This window comes from Gilbertella persicaria (genome assembly GCF_025201335.1).
Source record: "Gilbertella persicaria strain CBS 190.32 chromosome Unknown B0P05scaffold_50, whole genome shotgun sequence".
Taxonomy (NCBI): domain Eukaryota; kingdom Fungi; phylum Mucoromycota; class Mucoromycetes; order Mucorales; family Choanephoraceae; genus Gilbertella; species Gilbertella persicaria.
In genome coordinates, this window is record NW_026252011.1 from 21,332 (window position 1) to 47,328 (window position 25,997).

Consider the following 25,997-nt stretch of genomic DNA (forward strand, 5'->3'; position numbering starts at 1 on the left):
AGTGTACGTCAAGTAAATGTTTGCAACAAACAAAACGAAACAATCATTTTAATTGGCCAGTAGTTGCCTAGCAACGGACTTCCGAGCAAAAAGTGATCGCCTCATGGCTAAATTTGAATACAGTCAACGTGCAACTCCTTTTTAAACAAGCGCTTTTTTATATAAATTATGCTAAAAATATCACTCCTTGTTCTTTTCATTTTTTTTCACCCAATGCCACTTTTAAGTAAGAAAAGGCCAGAAGGACTTGAACAAAAGAGCAAGTCAACAATCAATGTTCCCATGTCATTTCGTACCATGAGTCGCATGGGCCAGTCCATGTCTTCTATGATGCCGACAAAAACCGAAGAAGAGCAAGAGACCCCTTTACCTTCGCTCAATATTCCATCCAAAAACTGGCAAGCAGCACAAGACAGTCTTTTGCTTGATATCAGTCAAGTACGTCAAGCGATGGATTTGTTCCTGAACTCTCGTATTTCAGAAGCAGAGGCTATTCTTGAACCCAAACAAAACACAAGCTTATATCATTCTTTGGGACATTCATTCATTTTATTCCTTAAGAGTATGATGACTTTCCAAAAGACAGATATTTCAGCGGCCATAGATGCATTAAAGCACACCATTCAATTGGCTGATGCTTTGCGCAAGAAAGAAATAGGTTGGTTGGGTAGCATTACCTCTTGGGTCAAGAGTATGACTGTTCAAGATATCTTGAACATGTCTCGATTACATCGTCATGCTGTAAGTAAACTATGCACCTTTTGCCATGTTACTAATGTTGGGAGTAGGAATTGGTATATGCAGAATCGTATTTACTCAAGGCCTTACTCTGCATTGTACATGATGAAAGTTTTGTTTCGTTCTTACGTGAAGGTCTTTATGTAAGATCCAGTTATAACACTTACCGAACATTACAAAAATTCCTTAACCATGTACGAGATGAAGCTATTCAAGGCAAGGATATCTCATCATGTGAGCTGGATGATCATTTTACATCTGGTGTCTCTCTCGGCGTGGGTTTGTTCAATCTCATGATTTCTTTATTGCCCACGTCTGTTGTTAAAGTGGTCGAATTCGTAGGGTTCACAAGTGATAGAGCACAAGGCATGGAGATTTTAGAGTCTGTAGGGGGTTGGGAAGAGTATGCTGGTCTTGCTCCTACTGAGCTGCCCCCAACACAAGACTCCAATGAAGGTTTACGCCGACAATTTTGTGACATGGCATTGATGATGTACCATATCATATTGTCCAAGTTGGTGCCATTGTCCGATGTCAACGAAGAATTATCAGACCGCATTTTGGCCTATAATCTCAAGTTATATCCTGATGGCGTCTTTTTTCTCTACTTTTCGGGTCGTCAATTAAGTGCTCAAGGAAGACTAACAGAAGCCAAGCTACAATACCAAAAAGCCATTGATACACAAAAAGACTGGAAGCAACTTCAACACATGTGTTTCTGGGAGCTAGGCCTCATCAATCTATTGCAACAAAACTGGCAAGAAGCCCTTGTCTGTTACACCACACTGCAAAAGGAAAGTAACTGGTCTAAAGCCGTCTATTACTATTTACAGGCTATTTCGCTTTACACGATATCTGAACATCAAAAAGCACACGAAATGATGCAGAAAGTGACTGGAGCCAAGCAAAAGATTGCAGGTAAATCGATTCCCTTGGAAAAGTTCGTTTCTCGCAAGGCGCGCAAATTTATTGCTCAAAACAACCGTTTGTTGTTTCCAGACTTGGAAGCATTGAATGCGTTTAGTGCATTTGATTTCATGTCAGAAGACGTGTTGCACAACAATCTGAACCGTACAACCACTGAGATTCAACGTTTGGAGAATGAAAAGATACATACGGAAGCATTGAACTATTATGATGACCTCTGTCTTAGCCATTACTTGCGTGCTATGATCTTGCGTTTGTTGCTAACCAAGTGTGGTGATAGTGACAAGGAATCAGAATGGAGAGCGTTGTATAAATCATCTGTCCAATGTGTGATGGAGCATGCAGACAAGATACAGTTGGACCATTATATTTACTACTTTACGCGCTATGAAGAAGCCCGTATGTTGATATATGACAAACAGTACGAAAAAGCCAAAGATGTTATTCAGTCTATTATTAGAACAAGTGAAAAAGGAACATTTAGCATTGGTGCAGGTCCTCATGCTAAAAACAAGTATAGTCTGGAAAATAACATTTTATTCAAGTGCCATAACTGTCTAGCAGAAATTGAGACATTATCTCAATAAATCAGCATATAAAAGAATGATGTAAAAAAAAACATCAGCTTATGAAAACATTTGAACGTGATGTTTTCTACGTGTGAATTCGGCCAATCGATGAATAATTTGGGTACCGAGAGTTTGAAATATTGCCACTAGGCTTACTGTTTTCACGTTCGAATTGTTCGTACAGTGAACGACTACAAAGTTTATTTCGATAGCTAATAACAAATGAAAACTGTGTTGAGCGTTTTTTAAGCTCGGTAGAATAATCTCTATTAACGGCTTTCAATGAATGACTGTAGCTTTTTTTGAATCAGGTATTTGCCTATGGTTAGGAACTGAATCCAAGAATGAATTCTTGCATGCAAAATGTATTGACACAATAGTTCTTTTTCAGTGATGTATTTGAGTTTGAAGGCCAAGTGAGAGTATATGAACTGAATTAAAGGTAAAAAGAACCTTCGACTTGTGAGATTGTTATCAAAAAGTCACTGAGCACAAGTGTATGTATCATCTAATTTATCCTTAGTGAATAGTGTTGAACATAATGTCCACAGAATCTTCTCAAATCGCTGAAAAGGACTTTGTTACAAACATTTGTAACTCTAGACGTGGGAGTCTTTTGATCTTTTCTTTTGAGAGCAAGGGAGTATGGAAGAAGATAAATGCATCTATATCCTCCACTTTCAACAAGTTTTTTATATTCTGATACTTATAGATAGGCGCATTATCCACAACAATGCAGTCACTTTTCAAAATTTCATGCTAATCGATTAAATTAAGCGTAATGAAATTGAAATAATGACCTTCTTTGCTTTGGCTTGTAGTAGTTGCATTTTTTCTAGACATATGTCTTCTCTTTGAAGGCTCAGTTATCTTTAGCTCTTTGACTTTAGTGCAAGTGAAGCCTAGCATAATCGATGACCTGATTTTTTTCATTGTTTGTTCATATCAGATTTTATCTTTGCTCATATCATTTCTCAACTCCGCACCAAGAAAGCATCAATATAAGTTTTTTTTCTATTTCGACTTTTTCTTTTCTTTTCTTTTTGTTTCTTCATCAAACTTTATCATGTCTTTGTCCAACAAGCTTTCTATTCGTGACCTCAATCTTAAGGATAAGCGCATCCTCATCCGGTAAGTAAAACGAGTTATTTTTCATGCACACATGTTTGCTGACAAAAAAAACGCGTCCTAGTGTTGACTTCAACGTTCCCTTGAAGGATGGTGCTATCACCAACAACAACCGTATCGTTCAAGCCCTTCCTACCGTCAAGTATGCTCTTGACCAAGGCGCTGCTGCTGTCATCTTGATGTCTCACTTGGGTCGTCCTAACGGTGAAGCTGTCAGCAAATACTCTCTCAAGCCTGTTGCTGCCGAAGTTGAAAAGCTCTTGGGTAAGCCCGTTGAATTCTTGAACGACTGTGTTGGTCCTGAAGTTGAAAAGACCTGCCAATCTGCTACTGGCGGTAAGGTCATCCTTTTGGAAAACCTTCGTTTCCACATTGAAGAAGAAGGTTCTGCCAAGGTTGACGGTAACAAGATCAAGGCTGATGCCGATAAGGTCAAGGCTTTCCGTGAATCTTTGACTTCCCTTGCTGATGTCTATGTCAATGATGCCTTTGGTACTGCTCATCGTGCTCACTCTTCTATGGTCGGTGTTCAACTCCCTCAACGTGCCGCTGGTTTCCTTATGCAAAAGGAACTTGAATACTTTGCCAAGGCCTTGGAAAACCCTGCTCGTCCTTTCCTTGCCATCCTTGGTGGTGCTAAGGTCTCTGATAAGATCCAATTGATTGAAAATATGCTTGATAAGGTTAATGCTTTGATTATCTGTGGTGGTATGGCTTTCACTTTCAAGAAGACTCTTGATGACATGAAGGTAAGAACATAACATGGGTTTTAGAGACATCTGATGTAACACATTACTTAGATTGGTACTTCTCTCTATGACGAAGCTGGTTCCAAGTTGGTCCCTAATCTTATCAAGAAGGCTCAAGAAAAGAACGTCAAGATCGTCCTCCCTGTTGACTTCGTCACTGCTGATGACTTCAACCCTAACGCCAAGACTGGCTATGCTACTGAATCTGAAGGTATTCCTGATAACTGGATGGGTCTTGACTGTGGTGAAAAATCCAACAAGCTCTTCCGTGAAGAAGTCCTCAAGTCCAAGACTATTGTCTGGAACGGTCCTTCCGGCGTGTTTGAATTTGATGCCTTTGCTAATGGTACCAAGTCTCTTCTTAATGCTGTGATTGAAGCTACTAAGGGTGATACTACTACTATTATCGGTGGTGGTGATACTGCCACTGCTGCCCTTCAATGGGGTGCTGGCGATAAGGTCTCTCACATCTCTACTGGTGGTGGTGCCTCTCTTGAACTCCTTGAGGGTAAGGAACTTCCTGGTGTCACTGCTCTCTCTACCAAGAACTAAAAAAGACATATTCTGTAAAAATATATATGATTTTTGTATAAAGCAATGTTTATTCAACGATAGAACAGATACGCCCAATTCTTATGAATTGCTCTGCATAAGCAACATCTTGTTCTGTCTGTCTTGTAGAAAGATCAAGGACTTGCTCTTGAATCGCATTAATTTCAGATTCGACTAAAGGTTGAGATTCTGGTGATAAACTGGCACATTGAACAACTAATTCTTGAATCTTTTCTTGAAGTTGAATGGCAAGCGTGTTGCGTCTTTCGAGCGCGTCCACATAGTTTTGAATGAGTTTTTCTAAACACTGTTGTTTTTGGCGAAACGTCAATGTGTCTTTGGTCAACTCGGTTGATAAATCCGTCTTTTGTTTATCAGTGTTTGTTTTAATGCTCCATTGTGAATATTCAAGTTGTTTATTTACCACTTGTTGATGAACAATATCCTTCAGTGTTGCTTCAAGACCAAACAATGCTTCTTTATACATGGTCTTTAACTGTTGATATTCTTGTTTACGTCTTGAGATATCATGAAGCACCAAGGATTTCATTTGTTGTTTCATTGATTCTGTTTGACACTCAAATCGGTTGTCGAGCTCCTTTGTCAGTTCAGACAACAAAGTAGTTTGAGATTCATCTGTTTCTATCTTTTGATAGAGTTTGACGAGAATTTGGTTTGGACAAAAAGGACAGACAGTGCCTTGATGAAATGCTATTGTTAGGCTAATCGTCTTTTGTTATTTGTGTTGTACAAGTTTATTATTACTAACCAAGAAGTATGAAAGACATGATTACAGTCTTTTGCTCGACATGGATCTTCTTCTATGGGTGAATGACAGATACTGCATAAGGACATGTTGAACTCATACATAAAAAAAAAATAAAGAGAAAAAGAGAAAACCAAGAACTGCCTTTTGTATATAGACCAAGCCATTTATCACTCTTTAGGTTCAAATAACAATGCATTCTACTGTGACTAAATCCATCCCTATTATCCAATAAAATTGCTTCCCTCCAATTTGTTCTGTGGCTTTTTGTATATGGGTGTGTAAAGAAAATCAAACTAAAAAAAAATATTTAGTTCTAGAAAGCACTTATTTTTTCTCTTTCTTTCTTTCTTTTCTTCACTGCATATACATTACTAGCCAACATGTCTTTGGTCGATAAAATCAAGGTATATTTGATGTGTGCTTTCTGTATTTTTTTACTCATACTATCTATTAGGAAATCGAAGTATGTATCGACATACAAGTTTATAGAGACTAATAAAGTATATAGAACGAAATGGCCAAAACCCAAAAGAATAAGGCCACGTCTTATCACTTGGGTCAGTTGAAGGCAAAACTCGCTAAACTTAAGCGTGATTTGCTTACACCCAGTAGTGGTGGCGGTGGCGGTGGCGGTAAGTTTATTTCTTGAAATTGAAACTTGACATTCATATCGGATGGTAGTTGGTTTCGACGTTGCAAAGACAGGTGTTGCCCGTATTGGTTTTGTTGGTAAGTGATAGACATCTTCTGTTTATCATAACCATGCATTAGGGTTTCCTTCTGTGGGTAAATCCACATTGATGTCCAAATTGACAGGTACTGCATCTGAAGTAGGTGCTTATGAATTCACAACACTTACTACTGTTCCTGGTATCATTCAGTACAAGGGTGCTAAACTTCAAGTAAGTCAATCGAAAAAAAAAAGAGATATAAGGTATTCACCAGTGGGTTAGATTCTTGATCTTCCTGGTATTATTGAAGGTGCCAAGGATGGTAAGGGTAGAGGTCGTCAAGTTATTGCAGGTAAGTAAAGCAAGTTACATATGCATCAAGTTTAACAAGGCTCTAGTCGCACGTACATGTTCGCTTATTTTCATTGTGCTTGATGTACTTAAGCCTATGACCCACAAGCGAATCATCGAAAAGGAATTAGAAGGTTTTGGTATTCGATTAAACAAGAGACCTCCTGCTATTATTTTCAAAAAGAAAGAAAAGGGTGGTATCAACATGACCAACACGGTGCCTCTGACCAACATTACATTTGATGAAGTGAAGGCTGTCTTGAGTGAATATCGTATTCACAATGCCGACATTTCATTCAAAGAAGACTGTACGATTGATGATTTAATTGATGTGGTTGAAGGCAACCGGTAAGCCTAATTGTGTTTTGTCCCTTATTGATTGTTTTAGTATCTATATTCCCGCTGTCTATGTTCTCAACAAGATTGATCAAATCTCCATTGAAGAATTAGATCTTATTTACAAGATTCCAAATGCTGTTCCTATCTCTTCTAACCACGAATGGAATTTTGACGAACTATTGGAATTCATGTGGGAGAAATTGAGTCTTGTTCGAATTTACACGAAACCCAAGGGCAGACTACCAGACTATGAGCAACCTGTTGTGATGACAAATGAAAAGTGTACTGTTGAAGACTTCTGTAACAGTATTCACAAGTCTATTATGGATCAATTCAAATGTGCTTATGTCTGGGGTTCTTCAGTGAAGCATAATCCCCAAAAAGTTGGTAAAGAACACGTACTTAATGATGAAGATGTTGTCCAAATTGTTAAAAAGTAAGTCTCAACTGGATATAACCATAGTGCTGACTACGTTCTTTATTAGAATCTAGATAAATAAAACTTAAATACTGTCACCATAGACATCTGCATATTTGCCAAGTGCCCAAATAGTAAAAGCAAATTTGTAATTGGGATAAGAAATCATACAGTTCTTGTTAAAGACACCTTCAATGCCTTCTTGTAACCATTCACCATTGGCTTGTTGACGCTTCATAATAAGTTCAATACCACGACGAATGGGTTCTTTGTGAGGATACTTGGCTTCTAAGAGAGCCATGACAGCAAAAGCAGTATTTACCACTTGAGATTTCTCATGATGACAATAGGTGTGTGTCTCACACGACTTGTAAGTCTCACCCCAACCTCCGTCTTGTTCTTGATGTTGAATCAAAAAGTCACAGCCACGCTTAGCATGATCTGATGTCTCATAATATTCATTCACACTAGCTAAACTCTGCAATGCAAACATGGCTGCATATGTATAACAAATAGCCCAAGAACCATACCATGAGCCATCAGGATTTTGCACTCGCTTGATGTATCTTAAGCAGCGACGACAGGTTTCATCAATTTCAGCACGACGGTAATCAGGGTCGATTTTGATAAAACTACGCAAGCCCATCAAGACAGCTGTAGTACATTCAGGATAACTGTACTCTGTCATGATATTGCCAAACACTTCAGCAGGATTCAAGAGTTCTAACAGATGAGGACCACGAATCTTTTCATATGTAGCAAAGCCATCATCTGAATTTTGCATGGTTAATAAGACATCAACCGCTTCACGAAGACGAGAGACATCAATCAAAGTAGGCAAGCCAGGTGTGGATTGTAAGGCGATAGTGGCTTTGATACCTTCAGCAGTACAGTCGGAGACAGTGTAGCCTTGATCTCTGGTACTGAATGGCCAAGCACCCTTTGAGACTTGACGATAACTTTCTTTCCAATTGGGTGGGTCACGACGAATCTAATCAAAGATGAAGTCCAAGGATTACATTCCCCTCCCTCTCTCTCTCTCTCTCTCTTTTTTTTTTTTTTATTAGTTACCTGAGTGAGTTCAATAAACTCAAGTGTCTTGACCATATTTTCACGGTATTCAAGGTGATCCGCCAATTTAGCTTCCACACAAGCTTGTGCAATAAAAGCAGCATCCCAAAGTTGACTGCCATTCGTACCACACATCATCATACCTTCAGGCCCCATCCACATAAAATCAGCATTACGCTCTACATGTTGCTTAAATTCATAGGCATCTTTGCCATAATGATCATGCACAACAATCCAATTCATGGCCTTATTGACAGGTCCAATATCCAAATAAAACGAATTTTCATCTTCCATTTTGATCTGCTCTACTGTCAATTTGAGCGCATAGTCTCTCAGCCAACTGAACTTGGAGGCCACAGATTCATGGTAAGTCATGGCATAATTAAGGACATCCATAATTTTAGAATGAGGGGTATAGAGATCCACAGAGCAGATATTGTTTCTTTGTTTGTCCCAGTGAATGGTATCGTAGGGTTCAGTGTAGAGTTCCTCTCGAAGGGATTGAATAAAAGTAGTAAGGGGTGCACTGATACGACGAGCATAGATATAGCCCATAGGAAGATAGACAAGGCGCGTATGACACCACCAATTACCTGGACAGATAGGAAGTGATTGAGGTAATGTCCTATTGAGATTGATAAGTAACTGTGGCCAGTCTCTATCGATGTATTTTACCATAATTCAGGGGGAATGGGGTTCACACCCTTCCAATCATACACACCTAATGTAGCAAGCCAAAATTTACCCCAAGCAGGAATACCACATGCACCGCCTAAGGAATGAAGGTAGTTACGTGCCTTCACAAGAGCAGGATGGTCTGGACCAAGACCAAGGATACGAAGAGCAACATAGTTGAGAGCAGTACCAAAAACAGTAGAAACTCCTTCAATATGGATACCCCAACCACCGTCTTCATGATGCGCTCTGTTTAACAAGTAGCGAATCAGTTCAAGACGCATGGGTTCAGGTATAGGTGTATTTGTGACATAGTGAGCAATCAATAGACCTGGAATTAAAAACCTATAGCGAATCAACAAAAAAAAAAGGACATATACTCCCTCCTTTTCACCTACATAGGACCACCATATTCACCACCCCAATGACCATCTTCTGTCTGTAACTGACGATAAAACTCAAATCCATTACGTGCTGTTTCAAGAGGTGTATTGGCTTTAGGAAGTTCAGGCAAGTTCTAAACAAAGAAAAAAAACAAGAAAGGACATGAGCAACCATGCATGATGGCGTTGTCAACATACCACAGGAAGACCTAAATGGTACTTGTCCCAAACAGTTTGAGGCCAAGCTTTACGTTCCTCATCTGTTTCCAAGTAATGCCAAGTTTGAGCACCTTCTACTACTTTTAAACGCCAGTTGGCTAAGTCTGTAAAAGCAGGTGTGTTGCTGGCACTGATAGTGGCTGGATAATAAGTTTCTAAGGCAATAGTCATAAGAAGACACGGAAGCTTTGACAGCACTAAAAAAAAAAAAACTTTGTTTAAATACAATGAGAAAGGGGCCAATCAACATCTATCTATATGTGAAAGACTCAATCTCTATTTAGGTTTTATTCTTGATTGTGTAATCTTCTGAATACCAAAAAAGGCAAACATGGCATAAGCGAATTTAAGTAACATAAAGTGTATTTTATTTTAAGGAATACCAGCGATGTTCTTGATAAGTGCTTGCAAGAGAACAAACAAGACAATACGTTGATTGTTTTCATTGTTCTGTTGCTCTACTTGTTGAATGATATTCAAGACACCAGCAAGAACAGGGTTAGTACCACCCACTGTGTTCTGAATACCTTGAATCACATTGAAAATAATAGCCAATAATCCAGCAGGGTTGATTTGAGGCACACCATCAACACCAACATCAGCAGATGCTGTTACAGTTACTGTAGGCATCAATTGAGAAAGACTAGGAATGATGTTGGACAAGTTATCAATGGCATTGGTCAGGGTAGGTACAACATCAGGTAAAGTGATAGAGGGAATAATGTTGGAAATATCAGAGATAATGTTGGTCACAGAAGGAACCAAGTTGGTTAAACTGCTAGGACAGACAGTAATCACAGGTGCACTGAAGGTAGGACAGGTAAGTTGAGGACAAGTGGCAGGTAAGTTGACAGTGATAGGGGGACCGGCCACAGTGACAGGAGGAAGAGCAGGTGCAGTTACAGTGATAGGAGGAAGAGCAGGTGCAGTCACAGTGATAGCAGGCAGTGTGAAAGGAGGAAGGACAGAAGGACAGATGGATGGCAAAGTGATAGCAGGCAAGGTGACAGCAGGGGCAGTGACGGTCACGGGTGAAGGAACAACCACAGTAGCTGGAATAGGCACCGTTACAGTGACGGGAGAAGCAACAATAGTAGTGGGTACAGGCACATTGATTGTGATAGGATCAGCAGAGATGGTGGTAAACACAGGTACGCTGACAGTAACAGCGGGTGCAGCAATAGTAGTAGGTACAGGTACGCTTAAGGTCAAGATGGTAGGAACAACAACCGTGGTAGGTACAGGCACACTTACAGTGATAGGTGCAGCCAATGTAGGTGAAGCAAGACCACCCAAGATACCATCCAACAAACCTGCTGTGACAGTGACAGTACCCACCGTGGTTGTGGTCAATGAAGTTGTGATCGTGATAGGCTGTAATCGAATCGTGGTTGTTTGGAGATTAGTGACAGTGGCAGTGATAGTGTTTGGGTTAGGTGCTGTCACAGTGACAGGTGGAGCAGTGACGCTGACAAGGACAGGTGCAGGAGTCACACTGACAGTGACAGGTGGAGCAATGACACTGACAACAGGTGGAGTGACAGTGATACTAGCGACAGATACAGTTCTTGTAGAAGTAACAGTGAAGAAACCAAAAATACCAGTTTGAGATACAGTGACAGTGGTAGGAAGACAGACAGAAGCTAATATGACATATTTAGGATTGGACTGAACTTGTTTTCTTACCTGAAACAGAAGGATTGATGCTAATCACTTGTCTATCAATATGAGGCATGGCAGCATCTTCTAAGACGGCATGGTCAATGGCTTGTTGTATCTATAGAACCATGAGTGATGTGCAATGTTTCGGTTGCTTACATCTTGAACAGCATTAAAGGGTAAAGTGACAGCACCCAAGGCACAACTCAATTGAGCCACCAGGAAGGAAAGGAAGAGACCCGTCTTTTTCATAGTAAAGAAATAAAGGATTGACCTTTTCTTTGATGTCTGTCATGTCATAATTTATAGTCAAAAGTCGATCGAAAAACTTAATCATGGAATGTTTAACATGTTCAATATAACATTCCTTCTGTATAAAATTTAACTTTATAGCCCTCTCTCTCTTTTTTTTTGTTTCTAGTTAAATTTACGCATATTATTTTTTTTTTTTTTTTTGGGTTTCTCATTCTTTTACAAACGATCAAATGTTGATTTCTATAATCATCTAAAGAATTTATATATAATATAAAATAGAGTAATATGCGTAGATGTGTGTGAATGTGTATAGTGTAGTGTAGAGTGTGTGTGTGTGTGTGTGTGTGTGGTGTAAATAATGAATTTAATAAATTTTTACGCATATAAAAAAAAAAGTATATGAATGGAATAGAGACAGTATAATATATATATTTACAACTTAACGTTCTTTCTGAGTTCTTCCTTGTAAGCAGTAATGGTACCTTCGAAAGGTGTAACATGACCATTCTCACAACGCCAGATTTGCTTGGCAACTTGAGAGATCAAACGGAAATCGTGAGAAACAAGGACAACACCACCAGAGAAACGGTTGATAGCATCAGCAAGTGAATCAATAGACTCCATATCCAAGTGATTGGTAGGTTCATCCAACAAGATAATGTGAGGACGAAGAACAGCCAATTCAGCAAACACAAGACGAGACTTGAGACCGTCAGACAAAGTACGGATAAGAGAGGTCTGGTGAGCACCAGTCAAACCATAACGACCAATTTGACGACGCCAGTGTTCCAAGTCAGAACCTTCTTGAGGGAACTTCTTACGCATGTAATCGATAGGAGACAAATCCATATCGAGTTGGTCGTTGGAGTGTTGTGAGTACTTACCGAGCTTCAAAGCAGTATGCTTTTGGATACGACCACCAGTAGGAATAAGCTCGTTGTCCATCAACTTGAGCAAAGTGGACTTACCAGCACCATTGGGACCGACAAGGGCAATACGGGAATCCATATCAATACCCAACTCGAGGTTTCTGTAAAGACAGTTTTCCATCTTACCATCGTAAGAGAAAGAGACATCTTGGAAAGCAAGCACAGGAGGAGGAAGCTTAGGAACATCCGTGAAGGAGAACTTGAAAGCGTTGGGGTTCTCGACCTTTTCGATCAAACCAGCAGCCTCCATCTTGTCAATGATCTTTTGCTTAGACTTGGCTTGTCTGACCAAGTTGGCATAAGTACCAGCAGAAGCAATAAACTTCTTGATGTGAGCAATTTCTTCTTGTTGCTTGGCGTAGGCCTTGGCTTGGTTGACTTCGTTTTCTTCCTTGGTCTTGACAAACATATCATAGTTACCACCATAGTAGATAAGCTTACGCTTGTGAGTCAAGTGCATCATGTTGGTACAAACACCATTCAAGAAATCTTGAGAGTGGGACACCATGACCAAGATACGGTCATAAGTTTTCAAGTATTCTTCAAGCCAGACAGTAGCTTCCAAATCCAAGTGGTTAGTGGGTTCATCAAGCAACAACAAAGTGGGCTTAATGAAAAGAGCACGGGCAAGAGCAACACGCATTCTCCAACCACCAGACATGTCCTTGGTCATCTTCTTCATTTGCTTGGAATCAAAGCCCAAACCAGCCAAGAGAGTACAGGCTCTGGTTTCAAAAGTGGCAGGATCCATACCTTCAATACGTTCGTAGATATCGTCCAACAATGGGTTATCAGCACCATCTTCTTCTCCAAGAAGGTCTTCGACTTGCTTTTCGAGACGAGCGACTTCCTTTTGAGCAGAGTGAATGACAGCTTCAACAGCATTCATGTCAGAGGGTTCAGCTTCTTGGTTCAAGAGGTAAATCTAGACAATAGGTTATGATCATACACTCCACACATAGTTTTAATGAGACTTACATCAATATGGTCAGGGATTTCGATATCACGACCAGCAAGGGATTGCAAAAAGGTAGATTTACCAGAACCGTTAGCACCAATAAGACCATAACGTCTACCAAAGTTAAGTTCGATAGAGGCATTGTCAATCAAGACACGACCGTGGAAGTTAAGAGAGAAAGAATCAATCTTAATATCTCTGCTTCTTTCTTGAGAAGTGTAGACACCAGTAGCAGTACGTTCAGCGTGGATCTTGAGGGTTTCAAGAGTCAAGTCTTCAGTAGAGTTGTTTTCTGAAGCTGTGATGGGAGTGTTCTTTCCAGAGGACTTGGTGCTACCACCCTTCTTGGCAGCTCTGGCTGCGAGACGCTTGGCCTTAGATGCAGAGATGTTTCCACTCATGATGATTCTGAAATAGAAGTGAAAAGAAAGATAAAGAACTTGAAAACTTTTTTTAGTTCTAAAATGATATGTGACTCTTTTTACGCAAAGTTTTGATTGGATAATAGAGTAAGGAGCTACCTTCTGTTTGAAACACCGCAAATACGCTTCGTTTTATCGATGTGGCAAAGTCAAGATAACCCTGTGAGACAACAGTTCATGATGAAATATACTTTAATACCCTCAAAAAAAAAAACTCTCAATATATGGCATATACTCATATAAAAATACTAGGAACTATCTTGCCTTCTTTGGTTAAAACTATATGCAATTATGGATGGCTTTTGAGGACCGATTTATCGTTTTGCATCTTATTCTTTTGATCTTGTAAATACAGAAGCAAAATCTATCTGTACAGTCTATTTAATAGAGTCAATTGAAGCTTTTTTTTTCTTTTGAGATTGACGTTATCCTTGATAAGGCTTTTCTTTATATTAGACAATGGTTGACTCAGGGGTAACAACTAGCATACGTTGTATGGGATGGCACTAAAAGTAAGACTACTCAATTGACACTCAACAATGCTTCTGAGTGAAAACATACTTTGGAGCTATTAAATCAAAAAAAATTTTTTTTTTTTATATATACACAAAATAACACTGGGTTTTATATAGATCCAATAACTGTTCTATATACTGGCTTTCTTTTCATTTGAGTTCGAGAATGGTTCAAACCGAATCAATAGTTCAGTGCAACCTTTTATGACGACATAAAATGTAACACAAGCATATTGGATTTTAGTATATGTGGCTTTTTTCAAGTTAAATTCAGAATGGTAGATGTTGAACTATCTGTGTCCTCCATACTACTACTACTACTATTGTTGCTGCTGGATTCAATACCGTCAAAGGCCACCATTTCAGTCGTTGAATTGAATGTATGCCTTAGTTTAGTGGCTCGGATTAAATCACCCCAGTAGAGAACAATGAAGCAACTAGGACATTCACCCTTGACTGGTATCAATTCTAAAGGACTCACCCACTCTTTAGCTAGACATTGAATATGAGCTGTCATATTATTACATAAAGAGCAATGAACATAATTCAAGGCATCACTCTACACATAAAGATATAAGTCACTATTTGCCTAGTGAATCCTACCATCTGAATAAGTTCATCACAAAAATAGCATTGTATTTGTTGCAATGGTTGCATAGAGAACAAGTCTAATTGTGTCTTTTCTATTCATTCATTACTCTATCGTGATGTAGAGCCAAGTCCTTACCGTATTCTTTTGTCTCCTGCATTAAATCTTGAATAGACCCAACAGAAGTCGTAATATGATCCGGTAAACGTATGTTTTCAAGAAATAAGGACTGCATATTTGGTATGACAAATCGGACCTTCAGGGGCAGAACAGAAAATGGTTTTGTGTTCAATAACAATTGTGCTGCCCACATCTTGGTCATCATTGAATTTGGATGGCGTGTAGTTTGAAGCATTTCTTTGATCTCTTTTAATTGCTGGGTATCATGAGTGGATATCTTTGTATGTCGGCTCTTTAATGGTTTCTGCCATGCCCATTCAAACTGCAATGCATGTATTTTACTTGGAAATCCATAGACAATCATGACAAACTCCCTATCATGAATAAATATAACACGATCACGTATTTAGAGTCATGTACCATGGTCTATTTCTTTTTGTTCGATAGGCACCTTGAGTCAATTCCCCATTGTGTTGCCTTAGTCTTCTTACAGGGTTAGGTGTTGACCCTACATATACTTTATTCTTTTGACCTTCTTTTAAAGAACGGATTAGATAACAACTATAAAAAGGGCAATAAGTCATTTGGAAAGAGAAAAAAAGATCCAAAGAAAAGCCACTTGGTTTATGCGTAGTTTTTTTTTTCTGAATGTAACACATAGTGACGTTTCTTGAGAAAGAAGGGAGGGTCCTTTACAAACAACTTGCGTAAGTATCATGATCAAATATGGAATGAATTTCATTGGATAAATAGGGAGATGCATTGTACAGCACATACGCTGAGAATAAATACAATACAAAACGAAAAAAAAAAGGCTTTTTTTTCTTTTTCTTTTTTTCTCTTTATTTATCCTATCATAAACAATGGCCGAGTTTGTTAAGCTTTCTATCTTTGGCACTGTGTTTGAAGTCACTACAAGGTAATAAGGAATTGATAGTATGACGCGTGTTTAAACGGTATAGATATGTCGACTTGCAACCTGTGGGTATGGGTGCCTTTGGTCTTGTTTGGTAAGTGGAATAGACCATGGTTCGATTGTCTTATATATACATATATTTTGCAGTTCTTCAAAGGACCAATTGACTGGCATGAATGTCGCTATCAAAAAGATTATGAAACCCTTTTCAGCTCCAGTCTTGGCAAAGCGAACTTATCGTGAACTAAAGCTATTGAAAGCACTTCGTCATGAAAATGTAAGTCTTTTAGAATTAAAGAGAAGGAGCTCATGATGTGATGTAGATTATTAGTTTAAGTGATATCTTTATTTCACCTTTGGAAGACATGTAAATATCATAAACGTATTTGTTTCATCACTAAACAGAACCTAGTTATTTCGTTACAGAATTATTAGGCACAGATCTTCATCGTTTATTACAATCACGTCCCTTGGAAAAGCAATTCATTCAATACTTTCTTTACCAAATCTTGAGAGGATTAAAGTATGTTCATTCAGCTGGTGTGATTCATAGAGATTTGGTAAGTTTGATGACAACAAAGCCTATATAGACTCATCAAAAACACTAGAAACCTAGTAATATCCTTATCAATGAAAACTGTGATCTCAAGATTTGTGATTTTGGTTTGGCTCGTATTCAAGATCCTCAAATGACAGGCTATGTGTCCACCAGATACTACCGTGCACCTGAAATCATGTTGACTTGGCAGAAATACGATGTGGCAGTAGATATCTGGAGTGCTGGTTGTATCTTTGCTGAAATGTTGGAAGGAAAGCCATTGTTTCCTGGCAAAGATCGTAAGTTGTGTTCTTATGAAGCATTGTATATTAATAGAGTATAGATGTGCATCAATTCTCTATTATTACTGAATTACTTGGTACACCCAATGATGATGTGGTCTCTACTATCTGTAGTGAAAACGTAAGGAATAACCAATCAACATCCACTAACATGACCTATATAGACACTTCGCTTTGTCAAGAATTTACCAAAGCGTGATCCTATTCCATTCAGTCAGAGATTTGCAGGACAAGATCCTCAAGCCATTGATTTATTAGAGAAAATGCTCACATTCGATCCTCGCCAACGTATCACGGCTGAACATGCTTTAGCACACCCTTATTTAGCCCCTTACCATGACCCTACAGATGAACCTGTTGCGCCTGAAAAGTTCGATTGGTCTTTCAATGAAGCTGATTTACCTATTGATACATGGAAAGTGATGATGTATTCTGAAATTCTTGATTTCCATAATGTGGATAATGTCGATGGATCTCAATTCTTGGGCACACCTTTGACAGGTCCTACTATGGAAAACCCTGATGCTGCTACTGTAGATGGTAATGTGGTTGCTACCAACACAAACTTTGCTCAACAATAAAATAATAAACACGTCATGCAAATTTGAATGTCACAAAATAAACCCTAGAATATGTCAATTATGTCAGGATTGCATTTTCTTTTTTCTTCTTTATGTCTTTCCTTGCGCGTCTATCTGGCTCTGTTCGTCGACCTGTTGTCTATACAGCCACTCGTTATTATACTGCTGGTGCAGTTGCTCCTCGTAAGTAGAAAACCAGCAATGGAACACACCAATAATAGTTGTAGAGTCACTTGTCAGTCGTCTCAAAGAAGATCGTAAGACACTCATGAAAGCCAAGAAACAACCTGATCTCAATGTTGTGAAGGGACTCTTGAGCGATTTATCGTATCATACAAAAAGTACTGAATTTGTACAAGGATCTTCTGAAGAAGATGCTGCCAAAGTAGTGCTTCAAAGAGCCATTAAGCGTCGTCAAGACTCCATTCATCAGTATGAAGCAGGCAATCGACCTGAATTAGCCAGTCAAGAAAAGGAAGAATTAGTGATCTTGCAGAGCTATATGCCTGATCAAATGACGCCTGAAGAAATTGAACAGGAATTAAAGGAAATCATTGGTGAAGTAGGTGCTACTACTTCAAGAGATATGGGTAAAGTCATGAAAGTCTGGAAGCGCGATCCTCTTACAGCTGACCGCAAGACAGTGACTGATATCTTGAAAAAGTTGTTGAATTAAATAAAAAGCCAAGATATTTTTTTTTTTTTTTTGTTAGGGCCAATTTTTTTTTCGGGTGCCTTGGCATGAACCAATCAAAAATGAAAAGAAATGCATAAAAAAAGACAAAGAAGCTTGTCTTGGCTCTTTTTTTTTTCTTTGCTTTTCTTTCGTTATTATCATTATTATTATTACTATTATGGGTGGAGGTTCTTTAGATAGTTTTCAAGATACATCATCATTATCCTCAAACCAGGATCAAACAAGACAACAGTTTATTCATAGAGTAAGAGATCTATATGCTATAGTGAGTATCCACTCATACTTGTATTGTAGTCGATTTACAATCCACTTTTACATCAATCAAGCTGGTCTACAACATCTGTTCATTCAGTCTATCCAGATTATAATCCAACTGAATTTGAACTTACACCTGTACCTTTGACTGTACCTGAATTACCACCTCGACCTGATGGTTATGGACAAGAAAGTGACAATCAGGTACGACTGATTTATACCAAGTCCGGTTTCTACTTGAGAGAACAAGAGAAAATCCACGGCTTTTTTACCGTTTTTTCAAAATCCATGGTAAAGTGATTAAATAGACATTGACAAAAAAGATACTTATATGGCATATCTAGGACCATGTCAATCTGTGCATTGCTTGGATTCCAGAATACTTAATTGAACCACATGATATACCTCAGTTTGTTGAGTTAGATGGTCTCTTGGCTTCAGACCAAGACTTTCCCTCTATTGGTTTAAATCTTGGCCAAGGCGAAACGACCATGATGACACTCAAGAACATCTATTCTTTATACATATGTCCACCACAACCGGACAAGCAAGGCTCTATTGTCATAACTTCTAAAGCAGGAGACGTGCTAAAACCACTGTGGTATACGGCAAACGATCAACAGGATTATGAACTTGATAAAGCTTCTTGGCCAGGCTACAATATCATTGATATCCTTCAAGCATTTCATCCTCTACAAAAGTAAGTAGCCGTTATCTATCCTTGTCTTTAACACCATCTCAGGTCTCGAGATATGGAACATGTCTATCTGGTTCAAGGTACAGAAGTTCCCCTGTCTCCTTCTGTTGCTTCCACCGATATAGAGAGTGAGCCTGTGCTTCAATCCCTTAGAGAAACACAATGGACCTTACTTGAACGATTATCTCGAATCACTCAATACTCTCGAGAAGCACTAGGACATCCTATGATTTCACCCCTCCTACCGGCTTCTTTGCGCAACAATATCACAGTACAAAACACAGTGGTTGATTACCCCATGGCCTCTCATTACTTGTCTCAATGGAGTACTGACCACGACTATTCTTTGGTAGATGATACAGAAGGACTTTTGCAAGGCATGCCAGAACTCGCTGGACCCACACCCATCCATACTCGCACTGCACCCCTGACACCTCAGGTCTGGGTCACTCTATTTGACCATGAAGGCAAGCTGGCTGTCCCTGTTGATCATGTACGTCAATTGATTTTTTCAGGTGGTCTCGAAAACGACATTCGTATTGAAGCATGGAAGTTCTTGTTGGGCATCTATCCTTGGCGGTCTACCTTTGATGAACGCGAGGCCATCCGTCGTAGTCGCACCGAAGCGTATTTCGATATCAAGCGTACTTGGTTCGATCATCCCGAGATCCGCAACACAGCTCACTTTAAGGACGAAAAGCATCGGATTGATAAAGACGTCCATCGAACCGATCGATCCCAGGAAGCCTTTGTAGGAGACGAGTTACCGAACCCAGATCCTGCCATGAGTGTAGGCACCAATGCCAACCTGGAGGTCATGAAGGACATGTTGATCAGTTACAACTACTACAACACAGACTTGGGATACGTGCAAGGCATGTCTGATTTACTGGCACCGTTATTTGTCGCGATGGGCGATGAGGCCATGGCTTTCTGGGCATTTGCGCAGTTCATGGACCGAGTCCAATCGAATTTCTATCAAGATCAGTCGGGTATGCATCATCAACTACAGACATTAAGAGCCTTGATTCAGTTCATGGATCCTGTGCTTTATCAGCGACTGGAAGCCACAGACACGTCTCATCTGTTCTTTTGTTTTCGGTGGCTCTTGGTCTGGTTTAAACGCGAGTTTGAGTGGGAAGATGTGATACGGTTATGGGAAGTGGTATGGACAGATCATTTGACAGACCAGATGGTCTTGTTTGTTGCTCTGGCTGTGTTGGACACACATCGAAACAACGTGTTGAATGAACTGGATCAATTTGACGATATGTTGAGAGTAAGTTGCATGACTGTCATATGAAACTCATAGCCTCCCCTCTATAGTACATGAACGATTTGTCAGGTCATATCGCATTAGACCCGACACTGGAAAGAGCTGAAGTACTTTACTATCAATTTGAACGTAAAATAAGAGCCATGCAACACAAACAAGGCTTGTTAAAAGAACAATTACAGATCAGATCTGTATGGAACAGTCCTCAAAGACTCAAGATTCAAGCTCAAGTAGAAACACTTCAAGTGCCTGATATATTAAAGTCTTTAATAAAGCCATGATTACATATAAACAGCCGTCGTTGAAGGACTGGCCCAAGAAGCCCAAAAGGCTTCACGGCAATACAAAATGCCTAACAAAGGAGGGCCAACAAACATACTTAGCCAGAAAAACGAACTACCGAGCCAAAATCGGTTTTTGAAGATAGGCATTCTTCCAATCACAATCAAGGGCAGTTGAAGCATTTGGATCGCAAACATGTACAGTCTAATCTTGTGTGTGGCAATGATCAGCACCAGTTCATGAAATATAGAAGAGAGTAGAAAAGTGACAAAGGTAGCATTGGTTTTTGAGAGGTTGTAGGATTCAATCGATTGAGCATAAACATGTCTTAGTAGCCAATGATGCACAGGTTTGTTCCATTTACGAGCAAATTCGTCATAAGTGATACTGGGTACAAGCGATGAGTTGATGTGGCAAGTGTCTTTATCTTACCTGTTCCACCAATCATCATAAAAATTTCGATCAGCAAACCTAGCACCAAACATTCAATATACCCTTCAATATATGACATTTATCTTACCTGCTTAATTCTGCGAATGCATTCAGAATACACTCGAAAATGATATAGAAGATAAACAAGTAATTGATCATAAAAGGAAACAAGAGTTCTAAAATGACACGGGGCTCAGACATGTTGGGATCATACAGTTTAGGTAAAATAAAACGTTCTGTAGTAACATATAATATCAAAAAGGAGCCAAGGGTAGCTGTTGTCTTTTCAAAAATATACCAGACTCGAATCTTGTCTGTTCGAGGATATTCCATCCAATAGACTAAACTAGGCACAATCAGATAATCCAAATAGTTCAATAGAGTGACATTGTCGGGGTACCGTGTGTTGCCATGGACTAATTCGCCCTCTAAAAACTGAATTTCGGCTTCCATATGGTCTATATCTGTCTGATCTGTGCCTGATGCAATCTGTTGAGGCAATTGTTTTTTCAGGTGCTGCAATCGTCTAAGTTTGACGGATAAATCCCCGTTGAGTGCGGTATAAGAGTGCATTTTCATTGTCATGACAATCGTGTGCATCGTAAAAAATCCAGATTGTACCCAAGGCCAGTCTCTGTTTAATGGGTCAATACAAGTCAATAGGTAGGCAGAATTACCTCCAAAATGTCCAATAGATATTCATAAACAAGAAAAAGGCTTGACAGACATGTTGTATAATAAATCCCACTTTCTCATAATCAAACACTTGCCAAACAAGCATTTTAGAGAAAAGCACACTGAATGTTGTCATGGATACCATAATCAAGTCCGAGATCAGCAGGGCCAATCCATCTCTAGAGAACAGCCGAAAGAATCCCAGGCTAAGCAAAATACCTTCTTGTTCATAACATCGTACCAGGGATTGAATGATATAAAGACCCATTGCGATCCAGAACAAGGTATAGAATCCACGAAAGGCATCGTTGGATCTGTCTGGATTGGTCAGATCAAATTGTGTGAGTCTTGCTCTAAAATGAAGGGGACGTTGTTTGGATAGTTTAAATTGAAGTCTAGGGGAAGGTTCGTTCACAATAGGCGGTGAAGCTGTTGTTTTGATGGCTTCTGTAATGACAGGCGCTGTAGCTGTCCTTGATAAAAGTGGAGGTTGTTGCATATCGAAAAGAAAAGAAGATAAAAGAAATAGATAAAAAAAAACAACAAATTTATAATGACGTATCTGACTGTTGTTGAGCATTGATTTGCCAAAAATGAATCACTCACGTGGCCAAGAATATCTTGAAGTCTTTTCAAATGGACTTTGAAAAATAGATAGAGAACGCGTTTCTAAATTCTGTCATTGGTTCGAAAATACGTAACCATGAGCTCTAAAAATTAGATCTTTGCATAATACTACAATTTATATATATAGATATTTTTTTATATTACAATGATGGAAGGGGGTTTTTTCTTTACTTCTTCTTGCCAAAAGTCAATGGTTCACCGATATTCTTTCCTCTTAATTTGATACCAAGAGCACGTTCCATCTTACCAAGCACATTTTGGTTAGGAATAGCCTTACCAGATTCATATTCATTGACAACTTGAGGCTTTTCATTGATGAGTTGAGCCAAGTCCTTTTGAGTGATACCCTTGTCTTGGCGACCCTTTTGAATGGCCTTACCAACAGATACGTCGACACGAGGAGGAGGAGCCACTTCGTTTTCACGGTCAATCTTTGCGATACGACGATGGTCAGTGTTGGCGTGACTAGAGTTGGTCAAAGTGCTCTTTCTGTCTGTCACAATAGAAGCACCAGCCTAGCATCAAATTAGTATATATACAAAGATATAAGACGATCCTTACTCTTCTGGCAGCGTTAATTTCAGAATCAGAACGAGTGACCTTGGCCTTTGCAGGGTCACGCTTACGAAGAATAGTTGTTTGGTCCCAGTCTACACTTGTTACATTCTTCTCTTTTTATTGTGTTAGCTTACCAGACATTTTTGTTTTCTATAATAATAAAAAAGAAAAAAAAAAAAAAAGCGAAAAAAATGAGGATGATGATGTTTAAATAACCAAAAAAAAAAAAAAAAAAAAAAAAAATTTCTAACCGCAGCCCCAAGTAACAAAAAAGGCACCAATGAAATTGTTTATTTTTGTGGAAAGTGATGGAAAGATTTATTTTCTGACAGTTTTTGCTCTTTCAACATAATAACGAGCTTCTTTTGCTCTATGAATTAATGCACCTCGAACAGTGGATCGCTTTAATAATTTATGGCCTTTTTGTACTGGAATATTGCGTCTTCTTTCATCTCTTCTTTTCTTGAATAATTCACGGCGATCCAGGATTTCTTCGTCTGTGACTCTGGTTGTGGATGCATATTGCATATAAGTACCATCAATCAGTTTATTGCAGTCTATCATGCGCTTTGGCATGTTCTTGTTGAAAGTGAGTTGATATACTGCCTCAATTTACTTACTTGAATGACTTGAAAGACTTCAAGTGGGTCTTGTACAGCCAATATTTCATTTTCATTTAATTTAAAGATACCTAAAGCAATGCGAAATAATACTTTTTGACCATCACTGATCCTCACGTATTAAACATCGCATGATGACAGACATGACTTACTAGAATAAACAATCCCATACACGTAATACGCTCTAGTATATACATCTAAGTTCAAATTCAACAATCAATCACACTTACCTCGACAGGTAAAATATTAATAAATAAAGTCAGGAACCAATGACTCGTAACCAGGGAACAAGTAGGCATCCCAACAGACTCTTGTTCTTCGCATTCCCAGAATGACTTGTTGTCTGATAATCTGTTCCATAACAGTGGGTGCCTTTCGGAGATCAAAATCATCAGCACGTTCTGATCAATATTAGCCCCTTCCATTGTCACATCGTAAATGTTGGGTGGTAATATTTCAGTAATCATAACCACAAATGTCCAAAAGGCTTCTTCTTCTGTCATGAACAACAAGAGCATACCTGCAATATAGTTCAAGGATTGACAATAACCAATGGCAGGGGAATAAAGAGAAAAAGCAAGCAAGACACGGCGTAATGATTTGATAATGGGTATGTTCTTTTTCTCTTCTGCTGAGGCATTGGCATCAGGTCGAAATCGATTGTTTTCAGGAAAAGTTCTATGTAAATCTGTAGGCTGTCAATATAAAGTTGTATGCATCTTCTTATTTTACCTCGATCAATAATGTCCATGTTTTCATTCTCTGTGCCCATACGTTCTGCACGATCTACCAACTCATAATAAAGACCTCCATTGGCTTCCATCTTTGACTTTGCACCACTATAATGAAGCCAAGCCTATATTGATTGAATACGCTTTCTACTGTTGACTGTTGTTTACCTGTCCTCTTAACTCAGGTGGAATTCCTTTTCGGATGTAACGTTTGACTAAAATAACATCAATATGTCAATCTATATGGACGAATAGTTACGTTTACTGCTTCGAGGCGGCCAATGATCGTTATTCTCCTGTAAAATTTGTCTCCATTTTAATAATCTTCGTTTGACTATAGGTGTATATGTCTGTTCAAATCGAGCATAAGCGTCTTCTGTCACCCATTGTGAAGTCTTTAAGAATCCATACTGATCCCTGATTTTGTATAAGATGAAGAAAGAATATCATTCTACTTGCCTTTCACCTGTTTGTTTCTGGGGAGGTGGATAGATAGCATTGGTTCCATCATCATACAGTTGAGTTGGTTGACTGTTATTTTTACCACGCATAAACAAATGATGCGATGATTTCTTCATGCTTTTACGAACAGATAATTTTTCTTTAAATGAGTGCGCTAATGATCTTGTCTGCTGGTCTTCAATTGAACTAGGTGAATCTATCAGGATAGTTAGCCTAGGGTGTCCTTTTTTTTGTATCACACTCTATGCTTGCCTACAAAATGAGGTGATTGATCTACATGAGGAGTGGATATGGGAGGTGTGGGTATGCTTTTTTGAAATATCGATTGATCATCTTCTGAGCCAGACTCATCAACAGAAGAAGTACCTGTGGTAGGTGTAGGTGTTACAGTCAGATAATGATGATATTCTTTTTGTTGTTGTTGTTGTTGTTGTTGTTCTCTTATTTTTTGCTGTCTATGATGAGAATCAAAACTAGGTCTTCTTCTCATATGTTCAGTGGGCTGATAACGCACTGTCGATTGATTAAAAGAAGAAGACCTTACTCGACCTGAAAAACGTCTATAGTTTGATTCCATAAGAAAACAAAAAAAAAAAAAAAAAAAAGAAGGAGAAAAAGAGAAAGAGAGACAATGAATTAAAGGATGATTTGCGGAGTTATGATTCAGCATGGCATATATACAAAATAATATGAGAGTGTGAAATGACTATATTTGTAGCTTTCATTCTTGCTTTTTCTCCTTAAATGGGTTTCAACAGTCATTCCTTTATTAGTTGATGAAACGTTGTCCTACTTATATGTCAATCAACTATTGAAGATCACTAAAGTATCCTAATGTTACATTGTCATTGAACATTCACAGTTTTCTTTTTGAGAAATATCATGGCCATTCAACATGCATTCATTGCTTCAAAGAAACACTCTGTCCACTCCAAAAAGTGATTGTTTTTCTAGAGTCTTATCATATTAAAAATAACGATTGAGGAGAGCATTTAGTAAAAAGAAGAAATAATTCATATTCCATATACTCCTAAATAACTTTTGATTTCATTTGGCACACTTGATATGCTTTTGATCCTCAGTTTGTGTCTTATTTGAGTATTAAGCTTATGATACAATCTCAAGTCATACCTTGGGTTTTCCTCGAATATAAACTACCTTTCTATTCTGAATAGTTTTTGGCAAACAGTCTAATGCCATAACAACAATAGCGGCAGATCGGCAGCCTGCTACAGGCGACAGTGTTTATCAACATAAACCATCATTTCTGCCTTCTGATTCCCATTTTTTGAGTTTCCTATGTTTGAACATAAAGAAAAATCGTCAATTTGGCCCGGTACCC

General features: G+C 38.8%; 14 protein-coding genes across 14 annotated transcripts; 6 read left to right on the top strand and 8 right to left on the bottom strand.

The window, feature by feature from the left end:
- Nucleotides 1-213: 213 nt before the first annotated feature.
- On the top strand, nt 214-2,252 carry B0P05DRAFT_478128 (uncharacterized protein; the record flags this gene model as incomplete). The annotated part of the gene is made up of 2 exons (XM_051575000.1): nt 214-741; nt 789-2,252. The coding sequence occupies 2 exons, from the start codon at nt 214-216 to the stop codon at nt 2,250-2,252; spliced, it is 1,992 nt and encodes a 663-aa protein (XP_051430972.1).
- Nucleotides 2,253-3,216: 964 nt separating this feature from the next.
- Nucleotides 3,217-4,723, top strand: B0P05DRAFT_558127 (3-phosphoglycerate kinase). Its single transcript, XM_051580095.1, has 3 exons — nt 3,217-3,365; nt 3,427-4,111; nt 4,163-4,723. Exons 1-3 carry the CDS (start codon nt 3,301-3,303, stop codon nt 4,661-4,663), a joined length of 1,251 nt encoding a protein of 416 aa, XP_051430973.1. The 5' UTR covers nt 3,217-3,300; the 3' UTR covers nt 4,664-4,723.
- A 1-nt stretch (nt 4,724) lies between these two features.
- On the bottom strand, nt 4,725-5,754 carry B0P05DRAFT_599696 (uncharacterized protein; the record flags this gene model as incomplete). Its single annotated transcript, XM_051583210.1, has 2 exons — nt 5,433-5,754; nt 4,725-5,385 (listed from the first exon to the last, which is right to left on the bottom strand). Coding segments are annotated over exons 1-2 (825 nt in total), but the record flags the coding sequence as incomplete, so codon positions are not given.
- Nucleotides 5,755-5,760: 6 nt separating this feature from the next.
- B0P05DRAFT_268193 (developmentally-regulated GTP-binding protein 1) lies at nt 5,761-7,662 on the top strand. The gene is made up of 9 exons (XM_051573389.1): nt 5,761-5,836; nt 5,887-5,895; nt 5,941-6,064; nt 6,114-6,161; nt 6,204-6,334; nt 6,386-6,455; nt 6,502-6,802; nt 6,843-7,229; nt 7,279-7,662. The coding sequence occupies exons 1-9, from the start codon at nt 5,813-5,815 to the stop codon at nt 7,283-7,285; spliced, it is 1,101 nt and encodes a 366-aa protein (XP_051430975.1). The 5' UTR covers nt 5,761-5,812; the 3' UTR covers nt 7,286-7,662.
- B0P05DRAFT_558134 (terpenoid cyclases/protein prenyltransferase alpha-alpha toroid) lies at nt 7,284-9,809 on the bottom strand. Its single transcript, XM_051580096.1, has 5 exons — nt 9,539-9,809; nt 9,356-9,474; nt 8,958-9,302; nt 8,283-8,907; nt 7,284-8,202 (listed from the first exon to the last, which is right to left on the bottom strand). Exons 1-5 carry the CDS (start codon nt 9,728-9,730, stop codon nt 7,297-7,299), a joined length of 2,187 nt encoding a protein of 728 aa, XP_051430976.1. The 5' UTR covers nt 9,731-9,809; the 3' UTR covers nt 7,284-7,296.
- B0P05DRAFT_558135 (uncharacterized protein) lies at nt 9,810-11,493 on the bottom strand. The gene is made up of 3 exons (XM_051580097.1): nt 11,378-11,493; nt 11,246-11,336; nt 9,810-11,202 (listed from the first exon to the last, which is right to left on the bottom strand). Exons 1-3 carry the CDS (start codon nt 11,468-11,470, stop codon nt 9,932-9,934), a joined length of 1,455 nt encoding a protein of 484 aa, XP_051430977.1. The 5' UTR covers nt 11,471-11,493; the 3' UTR covers nt 9,810-9,931.
- A 412-nt stretch (nt 11,494-11,905) lies between these two features.
- B0P05DRAFT_590860 (P-loop containing nucleoside triphosphate hydrolase protein) lies at nt 11,906-13,761 on the bottom strand (the record flags this gene model as incomplete). Its single annotated transcript, XM_051582851.1, has 2 exons — nt 11,906-13,327; nt 13,381-13,761. 2 exons carry the CDS (start codon nt 13,759-13,761, stop codon nt 11,906-11,908), a joined length of 1,803 nt encoding a protein of 600 aa, XP_051430978.1.
- Nucleotides 13,762-14,387: 626 nt separating this feature from the next.
- Nucleotides 14,388-15,838, bottom strand: B0P05DRAFT_558141 (uncharacterized protein). Its single transcript, XM_051580098.1, has 5 exons — nt 15,672-15,838; nt 15,427-15,624; nt 15,025-15,380; nt 14,901-14,980; nt 14,388-14,856 (listed from the first exon to the last, which is right to left on the bottom strand). The coding sequence occupies exons 1-5, from the start codon at nt 15,779-15,781 to the stop codon at nt 14,557-14,559; spliced, it is 1,044 nt and encodes a 347-aa protein (XP_051430979.1). The 5' UTR covers nt 15,782-15,838; the 3' UTR covers nt 14,388-14,556.
- Nucleotides 15,839-17,411, top strand: B0P05DRAFT_558147 (mitogen-activated protein kinase HOG1). Its single transcript, XM_051580099.1, has 8 exons — nt 15,839-15,925; nt 15,969-16,016; nt 16,070-16,199; nt 16,246-16,289; nt 16,335-16,482; nt 16,531-16,759; nt 16,804-16,883; nt 16,927-17,411. Exons 1-8 carry the CDS (start codon nt 15,870-15,872, stop codon nt 17,341-17,343), a joined length of 1,152 nt encoding a protein of 383 aa, XP_051430980.1. The 5' UTR covers nt 15,839-15,869; the 3' UTR covers nt 17,344-17,411.
- On the top strand, nt 17,412-18,046 carry B0P05DRAFT_558149 (Yqey-like protein-domain-containing protein). Its single transcript, XM_051580100.1, has 2 exons — nt 17,412-17,526; nt 17,571-18,046. The coding sequence occupies exons 1-2, from the start codon at nt 17,436-17,438 to the stop codon at nt 18,017-18,019; spliced, it is 540 nt and encodes a 179-aa protein (XP_051430981.1). The 5' UTR covers nt 17,412-17,435; the 3' UTR covers nt 18,020-18,046.
- Nucleotides 18,047-18,145: 99 nt separating this feature from the next.
- On the top strand, nt 18,146-20,523 carry B0P05DRAFT_558150 (rab-GTPase-TBC domain-containing protein). The gene is made up of 4 exons (XM_051580101.1): nt 18,146-18,284; nt 18,335-18,586; nt 18,640-18,995; nt 19,038-20,523. Exons 1-4 carry the CDS (start codon nt 18,198-18,200, stop codon nt 20,293-20,295), a joined length of 1,953 nt encoding a protein of 650 aa, XP_051430982.1. The 5' UTR covers nt 18,146-18,197; the 3' UTR covers nt 20,296-20,523.
- B0P05DRAFT_558156 (MBOAT, membrane-bound O-acyltransferase family-domain-containing protein) lies at nt 20,524-22,178 on the bottom strand. Its single transcript, XM_051580102.1, has 4 exons — nt 21,660-22,178; nt 21,071-21,616; nt 20,983-21,021; nt 20,524-20,937 (listed from the first exon to the last, which is right to left on the bottom strand). Exons 1-4 carry the CDS (start codon nt 22,154-22,156, stop codon nt 20,550-20,552), a joined length of 1,470 nt encoding a protein of 489 aa, XP_051430983.1. The 5' UTR covers nt 22,157-22,178; the 3' UTR covers nt 20,524-20,549.
- Nucleotides 22,179-22,374: 196 nt separating this feature from the next.
- Nucleotides 22,375-23,018, bottom strand: B0P05DRAFT_558158 (multi protein bridging factor 1-domain-containing protein). Its single transcript, XM_051580103.1, has 3 exons — nt 22,977-23,018; nt 22,846-22,934; nt 22,375-22,799 (listed from the first exon to the last, which is right to left on the bottom strand). The coding sequence occupies exons 1-3, from the start codon at nt 22,981-22,983 to the stop codon at nt 22,452-22,454; spliced, it is 444 nt and encodes a 147-aa protein (XP_051430984.1). The 5' UTR covers nt 22,984-23,018; the 3' UTR covers nt 22,375-22,451.
- Nucleotides 23,019-23,383: 365 nt separating this feature from the next.
- On the bottom strand, nt 23,384-24,941 carry B0P05DRAFT_268626 (rab-GTPase-TBC domain-containing protein). Its single transcript, XM_051573390.1, has 8 exons — nt 24,912-24,941; nt 24,653-24,851; nt 24,453-24,610; nt 24,362-24,408; nt 24,195-24,318; nt 23,693-24,150; nt 23,463-23,646; nt 23,384-23,421 (listed from the first exon to the last, which is right to left on the bottom strand). The coding sequence occupies exons 2-7, from the start codon at nt 24,769-24,771 to the stop codon at nt 23,614-23,616; spliced, it is 939 nt and encodes a 312-aa protein (XP_051430985.1). The 5' UTR covers nt 24,772-24,851; nt 24,912-24,941; the 3' UTR covers nt 23,384-23,421; nt 23,463-23,613.
- Between the last annotated feature and the right edge of the window lie 1,056 nt (nt 24,942-25,997).

Bases quoted from the DNA above. Each gene is read 5' to 3' on its own strand.
- B0P05DRAFT_558127 (XM_051580095.1), top strand. From the start codon at position 3,301: ATGTCTTTGTCCAACAAGCTTTCTATTCGTGACCTCAATCTTAAGGAT. The intron at 3,366-3,426 runs GTAAGTAAAACG...AACGCGTCCTAG, and splicing joins GATAAGCGCATCCTCATCCG to TGTTGACTTCAACGTTCCCT. The intron at 4,112-4,162 runs GTAAGAACATAA...CACATTACTTAG, and splicing joins AGACTCTTGATGACATGAAG to ATTGGTACTTCTCTCTATGA.
- B0P05DRAFT_268193 (XM_051573389.1), top strand. From the start codon at position 5,813: ATGTCTTTGGTCGATAAAATCAAG. The intron at 6,162-6,203 runs GTAAGTGATAGA...ACCATGCATTAG, and splicing joins TGCCCGTATTGGTTTTGTTG to GGTTTCCTTCTGTGGGTAAA. The intron at 6,803-6,842 runs GTAAGCCTAATT...TGATTGTTTTAG, and splicing joins GATGTGGTTGAAGGCAACCG to TATCTATATTCCCGCTGTCT.
- B0P05DRAFT_558134 (XM_051580096.1), bottom strand. From the start codon at position 9,730: ATGACTATTGCCTTAGAAACTTATTATCCAGCCACTATCAGTGCCAGC. The intron at 9,303-9,355 runs GTAGGTGAAAAG...GATTCGCTATAG, and splicing joins GGTGAATATGGTGGTCCTAT to GTTTTTAATTCCAGGTCTAT. The intron at 8,908-8,957 runs GTAAAATACATC...CAATCTCAATAG, and splicing joins CCCATTCCCCCTGAATTATG to GACATTACCTCAATCACTTC.
- B0P05DRAFT_558135 (XM_051580097.1), bottom strand. From the start codon at position 11,470: ATGAAAAAGACGGGTCTCTTCCTTTCCTTCCTGGTGGCTCAATTGAGT. The intron at 11,337-11,377 runs GTAAGCAACCGA...ATGGTTCTATAG, and splicing joins CCTTTAATGCTGTTCAAGAT to ATACAACAAGCCATTGACCA. The intron at 11,203-11,245 runs GTAAGAAAACAA...ATGTCATATTAG, and splicing joins CATCAATCCTTCTGTTTCAG to CTTCTGTCTGTCTTCCTACC.
- B0P05DRAFT_558141 (XM_051580098.1), bottom strand. From the start codon at position 15,781: ATGTGCTGTACAATGCATCTCCCTATTTATCCAATGAAATTCATTCCA. The intron at 15,381-15,426 runs GTACATGACTCT...TATTCATGATAG, and splicing joins ACAAAAAGAAATAGACCATG to GGAGTTTGTCATGATTGTCT. The intron at 14,857-14,900 runs GTAGGATTCACT...CTTTATGTGTAG, and splicing joins GTGATGAACTTATTCAGATG to AGTGATGCCTTGAATTATGT.
- B0P05DRAFT_558147 (XM_051580099.1), top strand. From the start codon at position 15,870: ATGGCCGAGTTTGTTAAGCTTTCTATCTTTGGCACTGTGTTTGAAGTC. The intron at 15,926-15,968 runs GTAATAAGGAAT...TAAACGGTATAG, and splicing joins GTGTTTGAAGTCACTACAAG to ATATGTCGACTTGCAACCTG. The intron at 16,200-16,245 runs GTAAGTCTTTTA...GATGTGATGTAG, and splicing joins AAGCACTTCGTCATGAAAAT to ATTATTAGTTTAAGTGATAT.
- B0P05DRAFT_558149 (XM_051580100.1), top strand. From the start codon at position 17,436: ATGTCTTTCCTTGCGCGTCTATCTGGCTCTGTTCGTCGACCTGTTGTC. The intron at 17,527-17,570 runs GTAAGTAGAAAA...TAATAGTTGTAG, and splicing joins TGCTGGTGCAGTTGCTCCTC to AGTCACTTGTCAGTCGTCTC.
- B0P05DRAFT_558150 (XM_051580101.1), top strand. From the start codon at position 18,198: ATGGGTGGAGGTTCTTTAGATAGTTTTCAAGATACATCATCATTATCC. The intron at 18,587-18,639 runs GTAAAGTGATTA...TGGCATATCTAG, and splicing joins CCGTTTTTTCAAAATCCATG to GACCATGTCAATCTGTGCAT. The intron at 18,996-19,037 runs GTAAGTAGCCGT...ACACCATCTCAG, and splicing joins GCATTTCATCCTCTACAAAA to GTCTCGAGATATGGAACATG.
- B0P05DRAFT_558156 (XM_051580102.1), bottom strand. From the start codon at position 22,156: ATGCAACAACCTCCACTTTTATCAAGGACAGCTACAGCGCCTGTCATT. The intron at 21,022-21,070 runs GTAAGATAAATG...GTTTGGTGCTAG, and splicing joins GCATTCGCAGAATTAAGCAG to GTTTGCTGATCGAAATTTTT. The intron at 20,938-20,982 runs GTAAGATAAAGA...GCTTGTACCCAG, and splicing joins TATGATGATTGGTGGAACAG to TATCACTTATGACGAATTTG.
- B0P05DRAFT_558158 (XM_051580103.1), bottom strand. The intron at 22,800-22,845 runs GTAAGGATCGTC...ATTTGATGCTAG, and splicing joins AAATTAACGCTGCCAGAAGA to GCTGGTGCTTCTATTGTGAC.
- B0P05DRAFT_268626 (XM_051573390.1), bottom strand. From the start codon at position 24,771: ATGAAGAAATCATCGCATCATTTGTTTATGCGTGGTAAAAATAACAGT. The intron at 24,611-24,652 runs GCAAGTAGAATG...ATACAAAATCAG, and splicing joins CAGAAACAAACAGGTGAAAG to GGATCAGTATGGATTCTTAA. The intron at 24,409-24,452 runs GTAACTATTCGT...ATGTTATTTTAG, and splicing joins GCCGCCTCGAAGCAGTAAAC to TCAAACGTTACATCCGAAAA.